Source organism: Mytilus edulis, chromosome 11 (assembly GCF_963676685.1).
Source record: "Mytilus edulis chromosome 11, xbMytEdul2.2, whole genome shotgun sequence".
Lineage (NCBI taxonomy): Eukaryota > Metazoa > Mollusca > Bivalvia > Mytilida > Mytilidae > Mytilus > Mytilus edulis.
Window position 1 is genome coordinate 37,279,208 of NC_092354.1, and position 25,185 is coordinate 37,304,392.

At 35.0% G+C, this 25,185-nt stretch overlaps 1 protein-coding gene, 1 long non-coding RNA gene and 1 pseudogene across 2 annotated transcripts; 1 reads left to right on the plus strand and 2 right to left on the minus strand.

The window, feature by feature from the left end:
• Positions 1 to 231: 231 nt before the first annotated feature.
• LOC139495527 (uncharacterized) lies at positions 232 to 913 on the minus strand. The gene is made up of 2 exons (XR_011657386.1): positions 882 to 913; positions 232 to 620 (listed from the first exon to the last, which is right to left on the minus strand). It is a non-coding gene; the product is annotated as an uncharacterized lncRNA (long non-coding RNA).
• Positions 914 to 917: 4 nt separating this feature from the next.
• LOC139494229 (uncharacterized) lies at positions 918 to 2,600 on the minus strand (annotated as a pseudogene).
• Positions 2,601 to 13,930: 11,330 nt separating this feature from the next.
• LOC139494231 (zinc finger CCHC domain-containing protein 10-like) lies at positions 13,931 to 16,133 on the plus strand. Its single transcript, XM_071282399.1, has 3 exons — positions 13,931 to 13,986; positions 15,101 to 15,299; positions 15,645 to 16,133. The coding sequence occupies exons 1-3, from the start codon at positions 13,931 to 13,933 to the stop codon at positions 16,131 to 16,133; spliced, it is 744 nt and encodes a 247-aa protein (XP_071138500.1).
• The last annotated feature ends 9,052 nt before the right edge of the window (positions 16,134 to 25,185 follow it).

Genomic DNA, 25,185 nt, shown 5'->3' on the forward strand with positions numbered 1-25,185 from the left:
CTTGTATGTAGAAATCGTGTTTCTTAAAATATATAAGTGTTGGCACAATATTTATCAAAAGTCATAGGGTCCTCAACTATAACCCAATTCAATTACCTTGACCTTTGACCTATGAAATTGTACATACACATGGTTGGTTATTATAGCTGTCAGGATATAGTGCACATAATTAATTCATATTACAAATAAGAAAAATTGCACAATTTTAAGTACATTGTTACATAATTTGAATTAAAGTCCTTAATATTTTATTTGTCCCAAAATCAAAGTTTAACTTATGTTTTCAGACGCAGCAGATATACTGCATACAGGCAGTTTGTAAGATGGTGCTGGCAATTCCTTGGGAAAGAGGTACGGGTAGTCATTCCTTCATGTGCAGTATTACGAATCAGGAGCACATTCCCTGACCAGAATTATACTGGTTTCCGTCAGGCCGACAGTGACTAGTTACTGCAATGTTGAAGGGGCTCATCAGATTTTGAACTGCTATCTCTTTGTTTGGTCTCTCATATTCACTACAAAGAGGAGGAGGACCTCTACCAGCAGTTAAACACCATGCTCGTTCATATGTGACACCTTTACAAGACCCATCACTGTGGTCATTACTGTTTGTACATAGTCTACAAGAATAAAAAAGTTTTATCATTAAAATACTTGTCTGTTATCCTGCAGCATTGTAACTTCGAAATATAGAAATCTCTAATTTTACATTGGTAATATTATCTTTCGGGTGCAACTTAGACACATCTACTCGTCTAACATCCTGGTGGTGTATGTAATACTATGTAAATAAACTCTTGTAAAACACGAAGAATCCAGACATTAATGACCAACACTTGACATACTGGCATTCAAAGATCAGTACTACTTGGATCACTTACCATATGTGCAGTCTACCAAAATTCTCTTGACAAGAGTTATCCCCCCTTCTTAATCTTTGGATAGACTATATTGCACCGTGCTCTGCCATCCTTTGTTACAGCTTGTTCCCTTTGGCTGTTCTCATTAAAGTGTAGAGCTGCCAGCCACAACCTGTTAAAATTTTAAATTAAACAAATGAAGTTAAGTTGATTCATACCAAAAATTACTGAAAAAAATATGAAATAAAAAGCACAGAGAGACACTGAGTCTCAAGTTCATTTAATATGCTATCTTTAAATCATTGACTTTTTATGGTATACCATTGTCCATCTGTTTCAGTCTGTCACATTGTTCAATAACTCAAAAAGGCTTTCTCCAATTTCAATGAACTTTTTAGCAAATGATTTAAATTTGTGCATACAAATTACCGGTACCATGCTGAACACTGAGGAGCATTTTATCAAATTTTTACCTGCAAAGCATTCAATGGTAGGAAAAGCCAAACATTTTGGGTGCAAAGTGGTTTATAACAGAATGGTTACCCTCCAAGGCTGATGTCTGTTTGCCTGGTGACAATATGACAATATTCTGTTTCATCTGCCAGCGACACACAATTCCCTGCAGCTTTTCATACACCTTTGTTCCTGAAATTAAATTAAATATTGACAGAGGTGTTGTAAATTATTGTTACACTTACGGGGACATATGTTTCATAACATTGAGCTAAAATAAAGTTAGAGAATGGAAATATAACTTTTTTTTTCATTTGTAAAGCGGCACAACTAAAGGAATGTAAAAGTGACTCCCACCAAAATTCAAATTTAATCTGTGTTTTGGTGTCAAAAGCAATTTGTATGAGTTTTATAACAATTGGTAAAGCAAACTGAAAACTGAAACCAATTTTGGAGTGTACAGACAGAATAGGGCAAACTTAATGTCCTTCCCTTACGGCCGGGGCATATAAACAGCTGAGAATAGGCACATATTACATATACAAATGTCATGAAAACAAAAATGAGTCAAGGCTCTTGTGTTGAATGCCCATAATTTTACAAATCGTTATTAAGAATCATCAGTACCTGGTTTAAGCCATTTCTTGTGACTTTCTCTTCCCTTTAAAGGCCCATGCTGACATGCTGGAAATTCATCACCATGCCCATCATGTACATTTATGAACTGTAGTTCAGAATGGAATACCACTTAACAACAATGACAACCTGGTCCTGTCCTGTGGAAGAGGCAGCAGTCCAGTAAAGATGGTTGACAATACTTTTTACCCATGGGTGAAGGTCATTACAGTCTTTTTCTAATGAAAGTTTGGCCAACTTTTTCTTTTACCCTGAAAAATAGCCATTTTATTATATATTTTAACTTAACATAATGTGTTTATAGTACATTCATGCCACAGTAAAAACTGGTTAGAAACAAAAACCTGTTAGTAAGGCCATTAATAGTAAAGTACTGTAAAAAGTATTTCATTTAATTTTTTTACCAAGGGACACAATGTTTTCTTTCTCACAGTACTGTTTGTATTGTCGAATTATGCTAGATGGAGCACTGGCTCGGATGACATTTGGAGTTTTTATGATTTCTCCAGTGGAAAGTTATAAAGTTTTTTTCACCACATGGGAGATCGTTAACAATGTGACTTGATGTAATAAAGCCTTTAAAGTTTCCCAAAGTTCCTTCATCAATCTTCTGTTTTTTTGGTATCCTGGACTAATATAGGCATCCCACATCCTTCAGATTCTTCATGATACCGTGACATATATTACCGATATTAGTCAAGCCTGGGATGAGCATGGATAACAGTTGTTGTTTCAGTGTCCATGTCTCAGCCTTGTTGAAAGACTTTTTATGCAATTAATAATGGAGCAGCTGCTATCATTTGATTTATTTTATCATTTGTTGGTGGAAATAATACTTTGGTTGGCTAAAAGATCACCTTCACCTGGACCTCATTTTGTGTGTCGCTTCTCTTCTTTCCACAATAAATTAATCAACACGCCTCCGTGTCCTATAGGTACAGTGCATAGTCGCATTTGTCACCCATTCATATGATTATTCAGATTGAGTTATTTTGGGAGAAAAAAGGCCTCCGGATATTGTCCCGTCATTGGACGAAATTTTAAGTCAGATTAGACTTCCGGTTTGCGTTTTTCTGTATATTTTGAACATACATGTATACTAAGAATAAAGTGTATTTTCAAGTTTACTATCCACGGCGGTCACAGATTATTAAATAGAGAGGGTCTGTATACTATATCAATGACCACCATGGATCAATTAGTAAACTTAGAATTGAAAGTAAATACACTTTATTTATATAGTAATGAATGTTCGTAATATAGTACAGATATTAAAGCGCTCAAATTATTCATGTGAACTTTTGATACCTTTTCTGAAATTCTCCAGTCATTAAATCTTTTACATAACAGTGGCGGATCCAGAACTTTTAAAAAGGGGGGGGCTGCTCCAGTCACGCTTCACTACCGTTGCCTTTATTTTACTCTATTCTTGCAATTAACTGACGAATCAATGTTTATGAAGCAGAAATGTTTTGGATGCAGAAAACTTGAATAAATGTAGATATCTAGGAAACAAAAAATTGTTTTTTGTTGCATCTGGTAACTGAAAGCTTGATTTTTGCACTTAAAAGGCTGAAAATGCATAAAGTATTTATATTTAATATGAATATTCACATGTTGTCTATTAAAACATCAAATTGTTCAAAAAAGGTTTCCTACCGGTTTCACAGATATCCATAAATATAAATATTAGGTGTATATCAGCATTATTTGATTTCTATATATATTTATCTGGGTATGTTTTTAGGGAAGGTATGTTGAAGAACCTTCATCTAGCGGTGAGCAATCTGGAGGAGAAGATGAGTATTACAATGAGCCGGTCCAGAACATTGATAACCTTTCAAATGAAGACAACCATTTTGTTACACAAGTGTCACAAATTTTACAAGAAAGAGCTATCAGTATAAAACATTTGGATGTTCAACATGCTGAAGACAATATTTCTCAAGAATCTTAGAATGAAAGCACAACTGATGAGTCTGTAAGGTTGAACAGAAGACAGTTGATTAAAAGCATCACCACAAAGGCAATAGGGTTCAAATTTCTTGACATATTTACTTTAAACGCAAGTAGGTGTTGATAATGCTCCAACTACAATTGGCCTTATTGACAGATAAATTCGATTGCAAAGAATAAAGCTTTCCTGAATATGATTCTTGACATATTTACTTTAAAAGTAAGTAGGTGTTGATAATGCTCCAACTACAATTGGCCTCATTGACAGATAAATTCGATTACAAAGAATAAAGCTTTTCTGAATATGATGTATATATAGTGGATGGGAACCACAGTATAAAAGCATAAAAAGAGGCTACAAAAGGGGTCATTTTTCTTTAGCATGATAGACATTTTACATTAACAACATTACATACATTTTTGAAAAGGAATTTAAATTCAAATTATATTAATTTCCCATTCGTTAAGTTAAGAGTCAAACAAATATGTTTACAATTTCCACGTATTCATTTTTTAATTTTTTTTATGATTTTCAGTGTTGTTTTGGACCCTTTGTGTTCTGGGGGTTGGTAGTCCAGACCATGACTACAATAGGTGCCACAGGCATACTGCATACCGCTAATATGTTCCATGGATATCTTGGAGCTGGGAACAGACAAGTTATTCCAAGTTGCTGTGTTTGGGCTATAAGGATCCATCTGACCAATATTTTGGATTTATTGGAGGACGTTTTGGTTTCAATTAGACATCTGCTCTGTTTCTACTCATAAGCATTTCAAGCCAAATGAAGATTTCCTGTGAATTTCTCTCATCGATAAAGAATAAAACAATACATGTATATAACGTTATAAAATATCAAAGCTGTGACTAACTGCTGAATGAAACAAGAATCATGCTATTATTATGAAATAAACACATCACAATAGTATTATTTTGCGGTCAACTTATTATTTATTTGAAAAGTAAATTTTGTCCACATTCATAACTCACATTTCTTTAATCATTATGTACATGACCTTGGAAAAGAAAGAAAAAAGTTAAATCACAGAAATACTGAACTCAGAGGAAAATGAATTCTGAAAGTCCATAATCACATGGCAAAATCAAATAACAAAACGCATCAAAAATGTAGCATTGATTCGTGTACACATTTTAGTGCTTGATCTTTAATCACTGCCTGCACTCTTATAAAGTGGTAGAAAGGGGGAGCCATGCAGTTTTCCCCCTTGACCCATAACCAACAATGTTAGCCTATTTAAGTGCATTTCTGAAACAAGAAACCTTTATATTTAAATCAAAAAGTACATGTGAATAAAATATAATATTTGATTTTTCAATGTTGAATGCTATAAACTAGTTCATTTACCCGTAGTGGCTGTGCGATATAACTTCTAGTATATACTTCCGACACAGGTTGTATGCATGTCTTCATACTGTAAACTACAAAATTATTTTCCATTACCTGTGTGACGTAAAAAAACAAAAAATAGTCACTTCGTGTCTTCTATTTAACTTGCTTGCATTCGTCAGATATTTTAACACGATCATCTTAAAAGACGATCGTTAGAGACACGTCCCTAAAGTTTTAAAAGTTGCTGATATTTTTGCCGCATTCACACATAACAAAGAATTTACTTACTTAAACATCCAACAAATATGGTCACTTGGTCTTCTCCCGACCGGCAGTAAAACGCTTGCCGAAGTGGGGCGTCCGTTTGGCTGTGCGGGATGTATCAAGTTCGCAGTCACGTCCGTCAGAAGGGGACGTTAAATCCGATGCCTCGTGTAAAGAGAGTGCCACGCTCTTTGCACGTTAAGAACCCTTGCAACAACTCTTTGAGGGGTCCGTAGGTGGCCTGTTGCAAGTCAAAATTTCTGTCCCTATCCAATATACCCTCATTTTCCAGTGGCAGTCCAAATTTCCCCGACCATCATCCTAGATGGCCTCTATTACAACAACCTACCTATTGTATTTATTGTGAACTTTTTCTCGTCCTGAATATGCATGAAATATTTGCCACTGGACGTTAAGCAACCAACAATCAATCAATCAATCATAAATCTAAAATAAACTGAAAAGTTGCTGATCGTTGCACTTGGTTACTTACCAATAGTTTTCAAAAGGTTATGGAAAATATACTTGTTGCTTTCAGTATGAAGAGATCCAGTTATGAGTAATTTTCAAAAACAGTCAAAATTGAAATTAATAAGGAAGAAAACATTTATTTGTTTGGTTGAACTTTTATTGATGACATGGTAACTCTAAACATTTGTAAAATACAAAACCATAAACATTTTTGCTTTAAAAAAAAGTGTTGTACCAAGAATTAGTTGACAATTAATTAAAACTGATCAGGTTAAAAAAAAAAAGGTAAACGGATAGAAAGTCACAGGGCAGGGCAGTAAGTCACAAATTTGGTAGACTAAAAGTCACAAATAAATTATTGATAATTGTATATATACAAGAGAAATGTCTTTAAATATTTATTCACATATTCATATTTTAGGTAAGGAAATGTATCATTATACTTGAAAAATCAAGATTTATTTACTTTTTATCATGCAAAAGATATATTTCTTGGCACCACGAAGCCATTTTTGTGCTAAGCTACTTTGAAGTTGGTTAATTAACAATTATTTGAGAATCCTTTGATATTTTTTTGAAAAATTTTGTTTACGAAGTTGGTTTATAGATATTAGTTCAAGAAAAATACAAAAATATTTTGTAGAAATAGGCGGTTTATATTCAAAGATAATAATCGGAAAAAATGAATTGTGACTTATGTCCTCTGACTTTCTGTCCTTCATGAAATACATTTATACATGTCTGAATATATTGTTAATTTCTTCAAAATTTCATTGTTCATATTCAGATAAGACAAATGTCAAAAGTTGTCTATGGTTATGAAAATGCCTTTGAAAAGTTATTTCAAGACAAACATTATTGAAAAAACAAACTGTCCTATTCAAACTTGTCAAAAATTTAATATCTGAAACACAACACCATTTATGACATGACATCAAAGCACATGTAGTGGCAAACAGAGAATACTTTTTTGTTCTAAGATCACAAGCTTGACAATAATTAATAAAAGTGCTACATTACAGGAGGGAAAATGTGTTACAGGATAAAACCCTTTTGATACTGAAAAGAAAGTTTCTCATCAAAATATGTTCTGTTATTGTTTCCAAGCATAGTGACAAAAATATTTTGTATTTACTTGTTAATATACTTCATTTCACAGTTGATTAAAAGTGTGTCTAGAAGACAAAGTTTGTCTGAACTTGATATTTTATCAAAGTTTGTGAGTACCATCTCATTTCTCTGACATTGCCGTAATGTAATCACTACTATCAAATATGTGGTAGATGTCTAATAAGTTGTCCTCTTGTATTAATGAGTTAAGCAAAGTTTTCTTATAAATCTCAGAATTCTACTGAAAGAATTGTTTAACATATTCTGTTGATTTTCCAACATCTAATCTTTAGAGAGACTTGAGTAACACTTTTTAATGACGTCACTTGCAGGTGATAAACTTGTTATAGGCTCAGGTTTCAGGAATCCAGAGTCATTACTGATGTCCTCATAATCACAACTGTAAACATCTTCATCTTCTGAAATTGTTGAATATGTTGATCTGAGTTGATTAACTATCCTGGATCTGAATGATGTAGCTGTAAAATTAGAATAAAAACATATATAGTTAAGTTTAATGTTAAGAGTCAATAAAGTTAATGATAGGTCAGTTTTGTTTTGTTACTTTAATTTTATTTAGGGGGGTATTTAACACCACTTCAAGCAACATTTGCTATAACATGGCATCCAGTTAATTATCTGGGGATAATGTTGCCCTTCAACAGGATGAAATTATCAACATATAGTATTTGATATAATACATTTACATGTATCACTTTTAAAATATTTACACAACTTCATGTTTCTAACATGTCTAACATACTATTAATGCTACTGGTTAGGTACAAACTTTCGTAAATATAACTCAACATGCAGACATCTTATACGTTCAGGTATTTCACATCCAAAATTTTATGGAAATATTCTTTATAAAGCACAAAAATGTCAGTATTCTCCTCAGAAACTAACAAAACCTTTAAATAGACTTATTAAAAGGGGATATAGTTACGATACTGTGGTCAGGTCATTAAAGATTGCATATTTTGGCTTTAACATTGATTCACTGATAGGGTCTTTGCATCGGAACTAAACACATTTATTTCTAAAAAAACAGTTGTTGGCATGACACGGGTTATGTTCTTCTCATATATTTTATGATAGTATGATACTAAACCCCTAACGGGAGGGATTGTACCTGATATTCATATGATGAAGACATAATCTTTCAATCAGTTTAATTGAGGTCTGGAGCTGGCATGTCAGTTAACTGCTAGTAGTCTGTTGTTATTTATGTATTATTGTCATTTTATTTATTTTCTTTTGTTACATCTTTTGACATCAGACTCGGACTTCTCTTGAACTGAATTTTAATGTGCATATTGTTATTCTTTTACTTTTCTACATTGGCTAGAGGTATAGGGGGAGGGTTGAGATCTCATAAACATGTTTAACCCCGCCGCAATTTTGCGCCTGTCCCAAGTCAGGAGCCTCTGGCCTTTGTTAGTCTTGTATGATTTTAAATTTTAGTTTCTTGTGTATAATTCGGAGTTTAGTATGACGTCCATTATCACTGTACTATTATGCATATTTTAGGGGCCAGCTGAAGGACACCTACGGGTGCGGGAATTCTCGCTACATTGAAGACCCATTGGTTGCCTTCGGCTGTTGTTTGCTCTATGGTCGGGTGGTTGTCGCTTTGACATATTCACCATTTCCTTTCTCAATTTTATTTCATGAACAACATGGTACTTTGTTTTCAAAGCAAGGCCAAATAAACACAATTGTAGTCTCTCTCTCAGTCTCTGTCATCCCTAGGTGACATTGAACGTAAAAAAAACCGCATGATGTACACAGTGTAGAGATATTTCAAAATAATTTAAATTGTACTTTAACCTACCATTGCGAGTGAAACCATCTATCATCTGAATATATTATGCTGCTTTAATCCAATACACATGGTCTGATCTCATGGATGACCATTAACTGTTAGTAGTTTTCAAATCTTTTTCCGGTAGCTTTTGTTTTAATAGTGTATTTGTAGTCGGCACTTGATTGTATTCAAAACGAAACGATTCACTTGTATCTGGAAAGTTGTGATTTAGCAGGGATGTTCCTAAACTCCAATTGATATACGGTGATTTTCCTAAAAGGGTTCATTAAATAATCATTCAATATATCGTCAATATGATATCGTTGTAATCCTCAGAACATCTGCACTTTTTGTGTCGGCTTGCTTAATGACAATATCATCACGGATCTTTAAATTGTTCATGGGTTGGCTTTCTTGTTCTGAGAGATTCCGTAAACGTTTGTCACCGACTGATGATTTTACTTCAGTTTTCTAAGATTCTAAATTATCATTTTTACTTCTTGATGGATTCAATTCCCTTTTTCTCAGAAATATCAAATGATGCAAAAATATCATCTGCTTCCGGACCCTTTTGTGTAGATTAAAGAGTTAACCTGTTTCCTGCTCTTTCCTTCACACCCGAAACTGATCTGAAGCTATCAAATCGTTGGGTCCATTTGGTCCACGTTTCTAGCAAAGAATTGTCCGGTAAACTAGTAATTCATTTTTTTTAAACCGTTGCCACCATGTCATATTGGCAAGGCACACACATTTACTGGGGATCCTGCTGTAATCCATGAAAGGATATCACGGTCGCGGGGACTCCAATCAACTTTAACCTGTTTCTCTCTCAAGAGAGCTGCTGCTTTAGCGGAAAATATTTTATGGTAATCATAAAATGTAAGGCCATATAAATTATGGAGGTTGATTATGTTATCGTCGTAAGCATCTAGTTCCTCCCTACGGTCTGGATATGCATTACATATTATAATTTTGAATTTCATAAAGCTTGGATGAAAAAGTGCCTATTTAATCTAGGATCGGGTTTGTTGGCCATGTTAACGTGCAACCCATCGGCTATTATTGATGGGTTAGAGGAGTTTCAAAATTAGGAATGACGAGAGCTCCTAAATTAATGTCCTGACCCTCAATAATATTTCTCTGTAACGATGGTGCCGCAATATCTGCGTTGGCTCCATATAGCTGTGACAACTGCCTCTTCAATGTAGAGGTCTCTAACAGCATACGGGCATTTTATTTCTATAATTTCTGTGGTACCATTTGAGCACAATTTTCCATCAGGTGTAGCACCAAGAAAACTAAATCCAGGATTGACCACTAAACCACAATCGTAAAGATGGTTGTCCTTATACTTTTCAACATATTGTTCCTTTGCCACAGTTACATTGCACTCATTACGCAACATGAAGCCTAAAGATGCAATTAGCAAAAACTAGTAAAAACTGTCATAACGGTTAATGTGGGTCTTTCCTAACACTTTATTGATTTATTGTGACACATTTAACCTCCTCCTTTACCCCAAAGTTTTAAATTTTTGAAGCTGATGTTAAAGGTGTTCAGTGCTGTATAAAGATCTTACACTTAAACGGATATGGCCATCAAAATGTCCCTTGAACTTTTGCATATTAAATTTTTCATTTCCTAAATCTAAGATGTGGGGTGAAGTCTAAGCCACATATACGCCGTTTGATATAACATATATGGCCAGGGTTAACAAAACATCACAAAAGCAGCTGAACAGTTTGTCTGAAGAAAAAAAATAGTAGACAATCATACATAGGAATAGGTCAATTTATGACATGTATAGTGTTATTTGTAGTTACTTCAGGTTCCTCTTCACTTCATACATTGAGGATTTAAAACCGTTAACATATTCTTATCTGGTTTTGTAAGTTATGACTTCCATAAAATTGTATATATCAATTGAAAATTTGATTATATTTAAGACATTTCCTGTGAGCATCCTCAATTGATTGAACCTATGTAACATGTTTAACTTACCCACACTCATTGACTGTTTTAACTATGGATTGTTAAGCATCAATGATGAGTATCTTCAACCTCATAGAAAGAGGATTACTGTGTCCCGTCAAAAGCATTTTAGACATGCTTTCTAATGCACAAGTGAAATGAATGAACACACTTATTCCGATGAAGGTGTTATTTACAATAAATAAAGCAACACTGCAGTCGACAGGGATTAGTATGCCCCTGTTAATCAAATTGAAATTTCATTAAATAGAATTGTAGTCTACATGTATTTGACAAGAAACCACTCATTCTTTACATGAGGCATAGGACTAAACATGAACTTCTTAGAAAAAAAATTGAAACTTGATTTCCTTCAGCCATTTGGTTTTATAAAAATAATGACTATCCAATTACAAACGAATTCAAGGTTATTGTTTACACAAATTTGATTAGGATTCTGCTGCCTTCTGGAGATATTTTTGAAATGTCGTTTTCGGATACTTTTCCTTTTGATTCCACAAATCAACGATCAACCCTTAATCTTTGAATTCTTTGGTTATGGGCGTTTTTGCCTTTTATTACACTTCCTCTATTCGTACCACGACAACCTTCCACGAATGTGCAAATATCAACATTTTCACCACCATGATCCACTCTGATACGGGAAGGAACTCCATGTTGTGTAGTGGCCTCTATAAAAAGATCATAACTCTGTGGTTGGCTGGTTATTATTGCTCGCATGTAAAACAGTAACAAGGCGACTGTAGCCATCAATACCACCATGAACAACAATATTCCACCTAAATTAAGAAAAAAGGAGATGTCATGAAAAGTCATGCAAAACATGCCACAGCTAAGTTATTAAAATTTATAAAAAGTATCAAAACCATAAACATGTGGTAATGCAGCTATAGTTTAACACTTAATGCTTTACCACTAAGGGTAAATGTATTGAAAAAAAAGGTTTTAATATGAAGATTGCCATTCTTCATTGGAGTGATTGCCCTTAAATGATCTCCTTCTTTACTCTTATCATGCCGCCCTGATGTTGAGTGCATAGAAATTGTTGTTTGATATTTAGTCAGAAAGGTATGTAGTTACGATTCTGTTGTCAGGTCAGTAAAGATTGCATATTTTGGCGTTAATATTGATTCACTTACAGAGTACTTGCATCGGAACTAAACACATTTATTCAAATACCAGTTGTTGGCATGACACGGGTTATGTTCTTCTCATATATGTCATGATGGTATGATACTTAACACCTAACGGGAAGGATTGTGCCTAATATTCATATGAAATATTTGCTTAAAGTTATAAAATAAAATAACATAAAAATTAACTCACACTGTAGTTTACCAAAGATTGCACGAAAGTCGAAAATATCGAAAGCGAAACACAACCTTTCTTCACAATGCCACGTGGGAATCTCAATGAAAAAAAATCAGAAATAACTCGTGTTTTACAGTAAAAGCACGTGCAAAAATGCGGGAAATTTGAATCATCAAAAATAAGTATATTAAAAAAATGGTTCTGGTGACATCACACTCCCCGTCTGATATAATAATATCGCCCTAGGTTTTAAACAAAAAAGATTCTTAAGACTGCAAGTAAGAACTAAAAACACTTCGTTAACAAAAATCAAAAAGGAAAATTAACTAGACGACTTAAATTTAAGGCACATGTTTGTAACTACTATCTAAAATGTCACTAATAAAGTCAATGTACATATCAACAGTTTAAATATTGTTCAATAGTATCACTCAGACAATAGCTTCACAATCTCAGTTATCGGACGAACATAAATAACTGGTTTTCCTTGTTTAATAACTTTCTATTTCCTTATAAGATTGTCATTTTCGCTGGCGAATGTTCTTAATATTGTTCCAATTGGCCATTCGGTCCCAACCATGTCTTTTTCTCGCATAAGAATAATGTCGCCCTGTTCCAAATTTGTCACTTCCTTTTTTCACTTTTGTCTTTATTGTAATGTTTGCAGATATTCCCTATTCCAACGTTTCCAAAATATCTCAGCTAATGTTTGAACATATTTCCATTCTGATTGGTACATACATATAGTTGATATATATTTTCAACGCTATCTTCTTCCAGCAATACTGTAGAATCCACCACAGGTCCTTCCTGGCCAGGTTTTCCCATCCTGACCCTTCTCCTGTGGGTGGCTTGATCCAATAAGGACAAATCAAAGGGCTGAATCACCATAATCTCTACTCTCCTCATCCCTGCCCTCGCTGGAGCACGACCTGAAGGACTCAGAATCAGACATTCTGAAAAATATGAAAAAAATAAACAAACATTAGTTAAACTGACAATTTACGTATTTAATACACACTAATTAAACTGACTACTAGTATTTAAACAATGTGGTAACCTACTCGTTTTCTCCTCTTTTATCTTTTGAGGGTGGAGTAGGACAGACAAGTTGACAGTTTGGGCATTTGTAGGGATCTATTTCATTTGCCTCTTGGATGGACATACCTATACATGTTTATAAGTGGAACCATTCCCGACAGTTATCGCATTGGACCATTGTCTCACCCGTGTCTGGGCCTCGATACACACAGTACTGAGGCGAAGTAGGCTTGGTCGTATTGCCTGCCAAGACATCAGCACCTTTTTTGAATTGGTCCCTACATGTTTCTAACCAAGCAGGAATCTTCCTATCCCCACATGGCTCGAGTCTGTCATGGTTAGTATTGAAAACCACCCGTTGGAGTTTTACCTTGTACACATACCCGGTAACCTTACTAATTATGATACCCGGCCCTTTCCATGGTGACCCTAATTTCTTACATTTACCCTTAATCTGAGCAGTGTCCAAAACATAGACAAGATCCCCCGGCTGGTATGATTTTTCTAAAACCCTAAGGTCATAGTCTCTTTTCATTTTCTCTTGGGAGGTCTTAAGCTTATCACGAGCAATGGTGTGTGCACTTTTGATAGCTTTTTCTAGGTCTATGACCCTCCGGTGGATCGCTATCCTTGCCGTGGTCGGAGGGCTTGCGTGTCTCAGTGACCCCAAGAGCTATGCCAGCTGGAGCTTCGTCTCCTGGTAGGGTTACCCATGCTGGACAGGTCGAAGGGTAGAGACCAGACTAAAGTGATCCGAACATCGTGAGATGCCCGATGTTTTAAATAAAATAGGCTCTCCAACCCGTTTGCCGTGGGTTGCTACCCGTGTCGGTGGTTGACGAGATCCTTGTGGATGAGGGCTATAGCCAGACTCCTTACGGTCAGAAAATACCCGGACGGACGAGACTATAGTTCAATAAGCTGCTTTGGCTTCGAAATCATCTAAACGGGAGGTCGGATGGACCCGGTTCGATCAATCGGCTGGTCATGTCGAGCCCTTCAGTTAATCCTCAACAATAAGCTTTCTTGTAACAATTTTCATAATATACACATGTATTTTAAATTAAGCTATTTATATTTTGGATAACTGAAGAAGGCGATGGCTCATGGGTCAATCAAGTGGTACGCTTTCTTTTTCGCTTGATGGATACGCTCTGCTTGAGTATACTATTCTTGGAACATCTGGTGCTTTCCGCAGTGGATCTTGGGTGCTGATTTTGAGGACCAGCTACATTATATATGGAGCTCGTTTTCAGCATTAGCACTCGATCCCGGTTCGCCACGGAAACACAGCATCGCCCTTGTAGGCACTCCGAGGTGGGTGGATGGCAAGAATGGTGAATCTTTCTCCTTTCATATGGCACAACAAAACAAACACTCGAAATCAGCTTTAATACATAAGAAAAGAAAATGTGATGATTCAGAGCCCTGTCGGGAAGATGACAGTTGGCCCAGATTTATTGTAATAAAAGGAACAGAAGAAAAACCAATTTCAAAAATATCGCCCTTTGTAATTCACAAACAAATTCAAAGCGTTGCTGGTACTGTTAAAAAAGTTTCAAAAATGAGATCTGGCAATTTGTTGGTTGAATGTTCCAACAAAAGTCAATCAACAAATTTACTTACAATGTCTACAATATCAAACTTTCCTGTTTCTGCCTCTCCTCATAACAGTTTGAACAGCTGTAAGGGGATCATTCGAGACAGAAGTCAATACCTTGGTGACCTTACCGTGGAAGAAATCGGTGAGGAACTTTCAAGCCAAGGTGTAACTAATGTTATTAGATTTCAAATTAAAAAGAATGGAAATATAATCAAATTAAATACTTATCTTTTGACCTTTAGAACTCCAACTCCTCCTCCATCTATTACTTTAGGTTGCTTCGGAATCAGAGTTGACATGTTTATCCCAAACCCAATTCGATGCTTTACTTGTCAAAAGTTTGGTCATGGAAGCAAACAATGTCGTGGTAAGCAGAGATGCTTCAAGTGTTCTGACGAAGGACACGAGGGAACAAACTGTCACTCTGAATCTTCTAATTGTGTAAACTGTGGTGAATCCCATTTTTCATCGTCTAGGGACTGCCCTGTTTACCTTAAAGAAAAAAATATTATTAAAATTAAAACAGAAAGAAACATTAGTTACCCAGAAGCTAAACAGATAGCTTCTGTTTCGAATGATCTCCTTGTTTCAAACAGACCATCGTACGCCAGCAAAGTTGTCCGCTCATTCAGTCACGAGAATACACAAACTCGCATGACTTGGCCAATTGATGCGGACAATTTTAAAATGCTGCCTGTTGAAACAGAACCTACCGATAGAATATTAATTCCAAGAAAACCAATATCTTCCAAAACCAGTACTCAGTCAACTCAATCTTCCCTACAGAGCTCACTATCATCACCAAAAAAAAATGAGAAAAAAAAATCAAATAAAAAAGAAACAGTAGAAATACACAATTGGAGCGGTGAATCTGTCTGGGATTTTCCCAGTGATATAGATGATTCTTCCACCTCCAAAAGTCTTCCTTCATCTGCATCCAAGAAGGTATCTTCTTCGTCCAGTACACAGTCTACCAGAGCCCAATCTCCTCTTCGTTCTCAAGAAAAGAAGGATGTCCAAAAGAAGCCAGGAAATACATCCTCTCAGAAGTCTTCTGATTCGAGGTCGCGGGGTAGGGGTCGAGGCGGAGTAACACCAGCTGCGCGTAGTCCTGGAGATCGACGACTCTCCTCGCACAACAGATTTTCAACACTTATCATCGAAACTGAAATGGAAACCGAAAGTGTTCCGCCACCTGAAAGATCACGATCTCAGGGTGAGCGAAATAAGAATGCTGGCAAACTCGACAGCATTCGCCCTTCGTTTATTAAATAATGACAAATATAATCCAATGGAATTGCCGAGGTCTTAAAATAAATCTTCTCGAGTTAACACTTCTAGTTCAGTCTTTTTTACCTATTGCATTTTGTCTTCAAGAAACTCATCTAAAAGAAAGTGACAACGTATCTTTAAAAGGATACAACATGTATAGCACATTTTCTAAGGTAGATGAACGTGCTGCAGGCGGATCATCCATTTTTGTGAAGGACAACGTCATTCATAGCACAGTCCAACTCACAACGGATCTGCAAGCAGTTGCAATTCGTTTATCATTAGACAAAACAATTACATTATGTTCGATATATATTCCACCTAATTCAATTATCGATAAAGCAAAACTCAAAAACCTCACTGATCAATTACCCTCACCATTTATACTTATGGGCGACTTCAATGCCCACAATCCATTATGGGGTAGCAAGACTCATAATGCCAAAGGTAAGATCATTGAGGACTTTGTCTCTCAAGAAGGATTATGCATTTTTAATGATGGATCTAATACGTATCTTCATCCTGGAAACGGGTCTTATTCTTCTATTGATATCACTATATGCGATCCCTCTCTGCTCCTGGATTATTCATGGCGTGTTCATGATGATCTATGTGGAAGTGATCACTTTCCAATAGTACTTGAAATTTTTTTTAATTCTGCCCAACAGAGAGTACCACGTTGGAAACTTGACAAGGCGGACTGGTCCTTGTTTGAGAATCTCTGTCGAACGGAACTTCAGTCAAAGATGTTTGAGACTGTGCAAGATCCAATTTTAACTTTTAATACAGTTCTAACGTCAATTGCTGACAGAACTATTCCTAAGACCTCGGCAAATCCAAAACATCCCAGTAAACCATGGTTTGATGACGCATGTGATCAAGCCATAGGTGACCGTAAAAAATCTGAAAGACGGTTCAATCAACAACCAACGACGGAAAACTTGAGTAATTTCCGTATTTTTCGCGCTAAGGCACGGCGGACTTGTAGGCAAGCCCGACGAACATCCTGGAAAAAATTTGTCTCGGGGATTACATCTCGCACTCCGATGACAAAAGTTTGGAATATGGTAAATACAATAAAAGGTAAAAATTCTAAAGCCACTGTAAAACATTTGAAAGACGGCAATAATTTATTAACATCTGAAAAGGATATTGCCAACAAACTTGGTGAAACTTTTGCAAAGTCTTCTTCTTGTAACAACTACAGGGAAGACTTTAAAAAAGTTAAAAAACAAAAAGAAAAAATTAAATTAAACTTTAAATCAAAAAATGGTGAAAATTATAATAAACTATTTTCTCTTGAAGAACTTAAAACATCTCTGTCAAAAGCCCATGATACAGCTTGTGGGCCTGATAATATTCACTACCAACTCTTAAAACACTTGCCAGATTCCTCGCTAGAAGCTCTCTTGCAGCTCATGAATAACATCTGGGAATCTGGTGATTTACCATCAATCTGGAAGCTTGCAACCGTCGTGCCTATTCCAAAACCAAGTAAAGATCATACGGATCCTATTAATTATCGACCAATTGCTCTTGCCAGTTGTGTCTGTAAAACACTCGAACGGATGGTCAATGATCGCCTTGTTTGGTTCCTGGAATCCAATGGGCTATTAGCCAATATCCAGTGTGGATTCCGACAGGGTCGCAGTACTCTTGATCATCTTGTTCGATTCGAATCATTTGTCCGTAATGGTTTTGCGAAAAATGAGCATGTGGTGTCGGTCTTTTTCGACCTTGAGAAGGCCTATGATACTGCATGGAAATATGGTATTTTAAAAGATCTATTTGATATGGGGTTGAAAGGCAATATGCCTAATTTTATTTCTAATTTTCTCTCTAACAGACAATTTAATGTTAGAGTTAATTCGACCATGTCTGATCTTTATGATCAAGAGATGGGTGTCCCTCAGGGTAGTATTTTATCTGTTACATTATTTAGTCTTAAAATCAACAGCCTTGTTGAAGTTTTAAAAAGTAATATTGAAGGTTCATTGTACGTTGATGATTTTTTAATATGTTACAGAGGCAAATATATGAATAACATTGAAAGACAATTACAATTATGTCTTGGAAGAATTGAAAAATGGGCCTCGGAAAATGGTTTTAAATTTTCCACTTCAAAAACGGTCGGGATGCATTTTTGTAACAAAAGAAAATTGCATCTTGATCCAGAACTAACTTTTTACGGCAACCCAATTAAAATGGTTGATGAAACCAAATTTCTTGGGTTAATTTTCGATAAAAAGTTAACCTTTCTACCCCATATCAAAATGTTAAAAGCGAGATGTTTAAAAGCTTTAGATATTTTAAAAGTTGTCGGCAGCACTGACTGGGGTGCTGATCGCAACATTTTACTCAATTTATATAGATCTCTTGTTAGATCTAAACTAGATTATGGCTCTATAGTGTATGGCTCTGCAAGGAAGTCCTACATACAGATTCTCGATGCTGTGCATCACCAAGGTTTGCGTCTCTGTCTTGGCGCATTTAAAACCTCACCAGTTGAGAGTCTGTATGTAGAGGCTGATGAGCACTCACTCACTGACAGACGTTTGAAGCTTGGACTTCAATATGCTGTCAAACTAAAAGCCCATTCAGATAATCCTGCCTACAGCTGTGTTTTTAATCCGATTTATGAAGATATTTTTGCAAAACATGAAAATAAAATTCCTCCGTTAGGTTTACGTTTAAAACCACATTTAGCTTCTTTTGATTTAAAATCTGTTGCTCAAGTTCAAACTTGCAAGTGTCCTCCATGGGAACTTCCCAAACCAAAAATGATATTTGATCTCCGTGAACACAATAAAAATAAAACAAATCCTCTTTTAATTCAGCAACACTATGCTGAAATTAAAGCCGATTATCTCGATTTTTCAACTGTCTATACTGATGGATCAAAAAATGGTGATAGAGTTGCATCTGCTGCTGTCTTCAGGGACAGAGCTGCAACCCTCCGTTTGCCATCTGATGCATCCATCTTTACTGCTGAAGCAGAAGCAATAATTTTGGCTTTGAAATTTATTGCTTCAGATAAATCCAAATTTATTATATGTTCGGATTCACTTTCATGCTTACAAGCTATACGAAATACTAAAATTAAAAACCCAACAATCCTGAAAATTTTATATGTAATGAGGAATTTAAAAATTCTTCTGAAAGAAATAATATTTCTATGGGTTCCGAGTCATGTTGGAATCCTTGGAAACACAGCTGTAGACCTTGAGGCAAAGAATGCCCTGGGTGACCCTCTATCTAAATGTGATATACCATATACTGATTTTAAATCTAATATTAGAGAATATGTTTTTAATATATTGAAAAATAAATGGAGTAAAAAAGACGATAATAAATTGCATGAAATTAAACCTAATTTAGGCAAACCTTTTGATAATATTATGTGCAGAAAAGATCAGTGTGTTATTACTAGATGTCGTATTGGTCATACTAGAGTAACACACGAGTATCTTTTAAAAAATGAAGATGAACCACAATGTGTTCCTTGCAACTGCAAGTATACTATTAAACATGTTTTAATTAATTGTATTGACTTTGCTGATATTCGTAAGAAGCATTTCAATGTCAATAATATGTATGATTTATTTAATAATGTTCCATTTACAAATATTGTTGCTTTTTTAAAAGAAATTGGAATTTATTATAAAATATAAAAATGTTATTATATTTAAATCGATTTTAATTTTTATCACGTTATTTTACTGTTGATTTTTATTTGTATATAATCAATTTGCTTTAGTCAAGAATTTTAGTGTATTGAAGGACCTGTTGTCTTATTTTAAAAATATGCTTTAAATTGTAAAAATATTCGAATTAGCTCTCGCCGCGATATAGCCTTTTTGTGCTAATGCGGCGTAAAGCAACCAACAATCAATCAATCAATCTAGGTCTATGATATAGCTATCAGCACCCTCATACTTTTTTTCGCTTTGACTGCCGAACATAAGGTCTGCTGGCTGGTTGGTCTCCATGCCTAGCATGAGCTTGTTTGGTGTGTACCCTGTACTCCTGTTGACACTAGATCTCATGGCTCCCCCTAGTTGAGCAATGTGTTGATCCCAGTTTTCTTGTTGTGAATCAACAAAGCATCTTACTGCGGTTCTGTCTCTCAACTTGTCCATTGGACTGAGGACGGTAAGGGGTCGTTCTAGCCTTTTGAATTTGCAGCAAATCACATACTGCTTTAAAGAGTGTTCTCTCAAAGTTACTTCCCTGATCTGAAAATAGCTGGAACGGATAGCCAAATCTTGTAAAAAAAAACTCATTAATGGCAGCCTGAGCCGTCACTTCAGCCGTTTGAGACGGTAGTGGTATACACTCTGTCCACTTGGTGAATTATGGGCGTCCGTCTGGCAGTGCGGTCAGAAGGGGGACGATAAATCCGATGCCTGTCGGGGGAAGTTTGGACTGCCACTGGAAACTGAGGGTATATTGGATAGGAACAGAAATTTTGACTTGCAACAGGCCACCTACGGACCCCTAAAAGAGTTGTTCATGGGTTCTTAACTTGCAAAAGCGTGGCACTCTCTTTACACGAGGCTTCGGATTTAACGTCCCCGTTCTGACCGGACGTGACTGCGAACTTGATACATCCCGCACAGCCAAACGGACGCCCCACTTCGGTAAGCGTTTTATTGCCGGTCGGGAGAAAACCAAGTGAACATATTTCTATACCCCAGTCACCCTTTGGGTTACTGTAAAACAAGCTGGACATTCAGTTCCGTTATCAAGGTTCTCTGGAAATTCACAGTTCTTTGAAAGAAATTCATGAATTCACTGACAGTCTCTGCTATTAAAGATTTGTAGATGTCTGATACCTAAAAATAACACAATATTAAAGTTTTTAAACAAAAGTAACATGTTGATTAATTTCTATCAAAACAACCCTTAATTCAATACTTTCTAATTTTAATCAAGGCTAATAAGTTGTTGGACAGCTGAAATCCACCTGTTCAGGTAAACTATTTTCAGTACCGCAACAACCAGACATTGTATAGATTGATTGGTTTATTCAAATTATTTTCCTACATTTTAGTGATTTGTATCTAAGTAATTTAGTCTAAAAGATTTAAATAATAAGAAATACATTTTTATTTAACATGATTTGATGTAAATTTAAGAAACGTTTTAAATCAAAAACTATGTTGTATGAACTATAGCTAGAATATGTGTGCTCATGTGCGAAGATGGAAAATTTTATTGTGCATCCCACATTTCTTCAAAAATGCTAAAATTATCATTGAAACTTGTATCTTACATTCATTTTAAGTGTTTTGTTGAAGTAATAACGTAGAAAGAGCCTCTTCGCTCAATTGAGCTTTGTAGATGTACACAGATTTTATGTATATGTTTACTGTTCATGTTTCACCATTGTCAAGTCAAGATCCGGTATCATAGAGTAAAAAGCGGTACACGTTTAAAAACAAACCTGAAAGTTGACATAATTTCTCTAATATTTAGAACTTCTAAATTTCAAAGCCTCACAAAAACCTTTGCAAGACACATGGCTCTCTATGAGAAGTCCATATAACCACTTCAGTAGTCCCATATCAAATGCCAGTTTAGGAAACTTTGTGGTTGACGGCCAAAGTCTGTACGTCACCAGTGTTACAGCTTCTGGTTCACATTTGCAAAGCTGGATGCTGTTTAGGCTGTCTTCCTAAAAAATATGTTTTACTATGCTAATGCCTAAATTTCATATAACTAGTATAAATGCTATATTGTGCTGCTACTTACTTTTTCTTTCAAATAAATATGCCTATTAATATCAGAGGAGCTGCTGTATACTAGAAAAAATGATGTTGATGATTTGACTTCGTCAATCAGCATTTTAGCATTACATTTTTGTCAATTGCTATCTGCTCTATTTGTTCCAACCTTTTATGAGAGTCAAAATGTATACCTAGGGTGGGAATTAAACCCATGTACGTTCATTTACTTTATTGTTCTTTGTGTACATAAAATGTACATGTACATAAATATATATAAAATGCAAAAAATGCTGTAATGTATCATTACACCCTCATTAGTTAAGGACCAAGTAAAGGAAGTCCCTGCACATACCTAGACGTATTTCTTGGGTAAGATTTATTATATAACTCTTGAAAGTACAACACGATAAAGGTTATTGGTAAGTTTATAGTAATATCAACGTGTAATTCAGGTAAACAAACTGTCAAACATAAACAATCTACCACGTGTTTGTCTGCTGTGCTTGAATTCAAAACGACCCATCAGGCTTATTTTCACAAATTTTTGCTCAAGCAGACAGTTAAATATATACGTTTACCTTATGGGGTCTGTTAAGAATGGATTTGCTGTTATAAATTGTGTATGCATGGAAATATAAGGAAGATAACATTGGTTTTTACCGTAACTTTTGAATACACAACATTCCCAAGGTATCCCCACAAAACACATGGCTACTTTGTAACGACGGCTGATAACATGTAGCCACTTTCTAACGGCAATTGTAATTGGATGATCTTCAAATATCAATAAAAAATTGCTAATAAATGATAGGATACGAATTTGTGTCAGATTATAAATAGGTGAAAAAATGTAAACATTGAAATCCGCCATCTTGACGTAGGAAACAAAATAATTTTCAGTCTTGGATTAAAGGACATTGCGCACATTGCCAGTGTATCATGCATAAACAGTCATCTGCTAATATATCTTTCAATTTGTGTTTAAAACTTACTTTTTTATGTTTTAGTTAATTTAATGTTTTAATTTACTACAGAATGGAACATCGTTCTCAAAGATGCTGTAGAATAAATATAGGTGGCGCTGTTTTTGGCTTAAACATTTTGCATACGGGTTCTTTTTTTGTCGACAAATTGACCTCTATCTGTCAGATTCAGGCGTTTGCCTTCCAAATGATCTATGCATTGCGTTATATTTCTTTCTGTAAATTTTCAGTGCATTTAGAGTATTGTAAAAAGTTTCACATTTCTGCTGTTTCCATGGCAACGACAGCCATTTTGAAAATTTCAGAGTCAAAAATCTCATCTTTACATGCCAGCTAACAATAATATTAAGTTTGGAGCATTTTGAAAATATTTGACTCTTTTCCAGTTTTCATGGCAACGGTGGCAATTTTGGAAATTCCAACTTCTAACGTCTAGTGCACTCTCCAGTCAACAATCATATTGTGTTTGATCAATTGTGTAGCATTTTGAAATTTTTGACATTTTGGCTGGTTTCTATGGTAACAGTGATCATTCCAAAATTTTAATGACAGATGCCGCATTGGTACATGAGAGGAAACATACCATCGAAGTTTCAATGGATTCGACCTGCCTATTTAGAAAGTAAATGCCACTTTAAGGTTTTTGAAGCATTTTGACCATCATTTTTGCATTGTTTCCATGGTAACAGCAGACATTTTTAAATTCCAACTCCAAATTACACATCTACCAATGTTGCTCATCGTTACTGTGAAGTTTTGTTAAGTTTGGAGCATTTTGATATATTGGAAATTTTTGGTGTAGCATGTGTAGTTTCCATGGCAACATGATAGTTCCAATGATTGTCAAAATCATCCAAAAACCAGTATATATTGGGCACCTACATTGTATCAAAATATTCTAAGTTAAAGCATCTCCAAATAACTCACCAAAATTAAAAAACTGGATTTTTTTACATTTGTTCCGTTTCCATGGTAACGGCAGCCATTTTTATTGGTTTTAAGACCTACTGCAACTCGAAAGTTTGTGTTCCTCATTTTTCTTAACTATCATTAAGATTGGTTCCATGGCTCCGAGAAAAACTGCCGTACAAAATAGGTGGAAGTATATTAATCATAATACAGAAAAAGAAACAGAGGAAAAGCAATATGTCACCCGACATTGTCGATCGGGTAACTTAAAAACACTTTTATATACGACACTTGACCTACATTGACATAAGTATCAAGAATATTTCAAATTGTTGTTATAGTCAATTATTACAGCAGCAAAATGTATATTTTCAGACATGATAGATCTGCAATTATCTGATTGAAACATTTCTGTCTACAAGTAATTCTACCGATCATACTAGATGTTTTTCTGTTGTTCTGTTGAATATTTATTCAACAAATAAATTGATCAGTTGTTTTATAAGGAACACGGTTAACGGAATAATAATACTACAGTGTAAAACAATCTTCATTTATGTAAATGGTAAACAAATATGTTGCAGGCTTTTTCATATGTATAATGGTGGAAACTTAAAAAATGCAGGTATTTTTTGTACGCCTTCCCCAACAACAATCTTGTCAATCTCCTCCAGTTTTCCCCACTCACTGGACAAATTCTGTATTAGGTAGTTTGTGCTATTGATTATTAATTAACAAAAGGATACAGAAGTTACCAACGACACATTAAAATGTGTAAAGTTATCTTGTTGTACACTTAACATCTGTCTGCCGTTTTTATCGTCTGAAAATATGCATGGCATGCTTGTAACTACAAAATATTTGTCTTGCATGTATTTATTGCATTTTGCTGTTATAAAATCAGTTAATAAATTAAAACTCTAAATGTTTTATCAGGTATTATATTTTTCTAAATATTTTGATACGAGCGTCACTGATCAGTCTTGTGTAGACGAAACGCACGTCTGGCGTACACAATTATAATCCCGATACTTTGATAACTATGTATATTCCTAATGCATAAGCTTTTGTCTAAGTAATATAAAATTCTGTTTTTACAAAACATTGTAGTTGAATGTATAAACTACAAACTGTATGTTCTGATGGAAAAAAAGTCCACACTTTGTTTTATTTTTTGGAAACAAATGTTTATTTCAAAAGCTTTATAGTAGGTATTCTGCATTCTGATTAAGCCTCGGTTACAGTTTATAAAATATATAAAATTAAACAACTATTATAATTGCTAAATTTATCAATGGAATTCTTTAAAAACTTGGGTATAACATTATGATAACGCATTATTATATACACAACAGAGAAACTATTAACAACTGCCTTTTAATAGTCTATGCAAACTAGACAATCATCAATCACAGGCTTGTCTTCTCTATTGAT

Excerpts from the sequence above, each read along its gene's own strand:
- LOC139494231 (XM_071282399.1), top strand. The coding sequence starts at position 13,931 with ATGCCAGCTGGAGCTTCGTCTCCTGGTAGGGTTACCCATGCTGGACAG. Across the intron at positions 13,987-15,100 it reads CATGCTGGACAGGTCGAAGG|AACTCCAACTCCTCCTCCAT; the intron begins GTAGAGACCAGA and ends TTTGACCTTTAG. Across the intron at positions 15,300-15,644 it reads ACTCTGAATCTTCTAATTGT|AGCTCACTATCATCACCAAA; the intron begins GTAAACTGTGGT and ends TCTTCCCTACAG.